The 2,703-nt window shown below is 51.8% G+C and overlaps 1 protein-coding gene across 1 annotated transcript; it reads right to left on the bottom strand.

The window, feature by feature from the left end:
- Positions 1-1,959: 1,959 nt before the first annotated feature.
- On the bottom strand, positions 1,960-2,331 carry LOC130504015 (uncharacterized). Its single transcript, XM_056998590.1, has one exon. The coding sequence runs from the start codon at positions 2,329-2,331 to the stop codon at positions 1,960-1,962; it is 372 nt and encodes a 123-aa protein (XP_056854570.1).
- Positions 2,332-2,703: the final 372 nt, after the last annotated feature.

The raw sequence follows: 2,703 nt of genomic DNA on the forward strand, positions 1-2,703 counted from the left end.
GGCGGCTAGCCCCCGTGCTGGCCGTGGCCGCCGGGCGGCTAGCCCCCGTACTGGCGTGGCCGCCGGGCTAGCGCCGTGGCCGCCGGCGGCTAGCCCCTCGTGCTGGCCGTGGCCGCCGGCGGCTAGCGCCCGTGCTGGCCGTGGCCGCCGGGCGGCTAGCCCCTGTGCTGGCCGTAGCCGCCGGCGGCTAGCACCCGTGCCGGCCGTGGTCGCCGGGCGGCTAGCCCCGTGCTGGCTCGTGTCGTCGGGCAGCTAGTCTTCGTGCGTAAGTTCTAGGCCCCCAGGTCGCCAGAAATCCGTGTTTTGCGACTTTCCGAGATCCCGCAAACAAACTCCTTTTCCTGCTCCAAGATTTCGGAGTACCCGTAAGACGTCAACGGACAGAAAGACTTCGTATAAAACGGTGATGGTTATCTTAAAACACCATTCGCCTCAGCAATGGATCGAAGATCTTCCGAAAGACTCGACATCCAAGTAGGAGCATTCTTTCAAAGAAATCGTAGAAAACAACGGAAGTCCGGAAGACGGCCCGAAAAGGACCAAACCCGATCGGACGGCCCATTTACGATTTTCTAAAAGATAGATACGACGGTTTATAATTATCTTCACATAACAAGATAAATGTTAAACTTCCGAAAGGATAAATGTCAAATTTCCGAAAGGATAAATGTCAACTTTCCCGATAAACACGAAGGCCGACGAAAATGGAAAAAGCCCAGCTCGCGGCAGATTCAGCCCATCAAGAATAGACCGTCATATGGGAGTATATAAGCAAGGCTAGGAGCAGAGGAAGGGAGATCCAAAATCAGAAGAAAGAAACCACTCTAGAGCAACTTAGAACTTAGGCTTTTATTTCCTTTTTAGCGAGCTGCGACTCAACTAGGGTAGATCTAGGTTTTGAGACTAGTGACGATCGACAGCTCTTGCGGCCGAGATCTCGACCTGTTGTTCAAACGCTCTCCGTGAATTCGGAAATAAGATTCTTTCTTTTGCTCTCTTTATTTTACGCATTTATTCCCAAACTAAACTCGTATTAACTTCGTCATGCGTGGCCCAGCAGATAGCCGGGATCCTCGGGGAAAACTAGGTCAACTTAGTTTTCCTACGTTTAAACTTGACTAAAATTGACAGTGCGAATTTCGGTTCCCACAGGGCCTCAAGCTCCAACCCTAAGTCGGCGTAAGCTGAGTGGAAGATGATGTTGCTGGAGCTCCCATTGTCCACCAGTATTCGCTTAACCAAGCAATTTGCTAAGGTAAGTGAAATGACAAGGGCGTCATGATGAGGAGCTAGGACCTTCTCCTGCTCCTTCGCGGTGAAACTGATTTCGTCGGTTCCAAGGAGTATACGCTTAGGGCCTTCGGCTTCTAGGTTGCTCCTAGCATTCCGAGTGCTTCACTTGGCAGCAGCCTTGCTGATTCCACTGACCTCTGATCCTCCTGAGATGACGTGGATTACTCCGTCCTGATGTGGTGGCCGTGCAGGTGCCGTTTCAGAAGGGAGGCCAGGGCCTTTGTTGTTGAGGAGATTCTTGGCCATGTCTAAGAGGAACTCTCGTAGGTGGCCCTTCTTGAGGAGCTCAGCAACTTCCAGCTTCAGGGCTATGCATTCCTCCGTGATGTGGCCATGATCGTTATGGAAATCGCACCATCGTTTGGGATTGCGGTTCGCATCCGAGGCCTTCATCTTTAAGGGCCATTTGACTTGTGGACCCATTTTCCGTAAGACACTGATCAGCTCCGTCGTCATTATCGCAACGTGAGAGATATCAGGCCATGTGGATACCATCATCCCTTCAGACCTAGGTAGAGGACGGTTCAGATACCTGCCCCTGCTTGGATTACTGGTATCCTTCGCAGGCCTAGGGTGGAAGGCCTCGTCACGATCACTCCTCGTTAGCTTTGAGGGTTTCTGGTCGTGCTTCGGGTAGGGCTTGGTTCTGCTGGCGACATCTTCTGCTCATCTCACTTGGGCCCAAGCTCGAGATAGTACGTCTTCCATTGACCTTCCCTTATACTTTGTTAGGTCTTTGTAGAGTTCTCCTTCCATGAGTAGGCCTCTCTTGAAGGCCGAGATGGCCGTGTCAGCGTTACATTCGGGAATAGCCACCTTTTCCTGGTAGAAAGGTGCTATGTATGAGCGCAAGGGCTCGCTCCTGTGTTGAAGGACCTCATAAAGATCGTCTGAGTTCTTCTCTAAGTTGCGGTTGCTGGCGAATTGCTCCACGAATTGATCGCTAAGGTCCGCAAAGGACTTGATGGACTTGATTGAGAGATTGATGTACCTTTGGAGAGCAGGACCGGTCAGAGTAGACCCGAATCCTTTACACATGGTAGTTTCCCTTACTCCTCTAAGGATTGCTACGGCTAGCATGTGTTGTTTGAATGAGCAACGTGGTTGTCAGGGTCTCTTGTGCCTTCATATGACTTCACGCTTGGGAAGAAGAACTTGCGCGGCATCTCCAACGAAGGGCGTTTCGGAGTAAGACCCATGATGGCTTCTTCGGAAAGACAGGGCTACTCCTGGGATTCTCTCTACCATGGACTGGATGGTACCGAATCTTTCGGAGATCGCCTTGTCTAGATAGGCGGCTAGCGTTGGGTATGAGATCAGGGGATCGTCGGGTGAATATTCTTCGTATTCAGTGTCTGAATCCCTATCCACTTTCACCCGGGGCATCCCTCGAGCGGTCTCGCGACTATC

Source organism: Raphanus sativus, unplaced genomic scaffold, assembly GCF_000801105.2.
Source record: "Raphanus sativus cultivar WK10039 unplaced genomic scaffold, ASM80110v3 Scaffold1302, whole genome shotgun sequence".
In the NCBI taxonomy this organism is placed as follows: domain Eukaryota; kingdom Viridiplantae; phylum Streptophyta; class Magnoliopsida; order Brassicales; family Brassicaceae; genus Raphanus; species Raphanus sativus.

What these genes read in the sequence shown, in the direction of transcription:
- LOC130504015 (XM_056998590.1), bottom strand. Translation starts at nt 2,331, where the DNA reads ATGTGTAAAGGATTCGGGTCTACTCTGACCGGTCCTGCTCTCCAAAGG.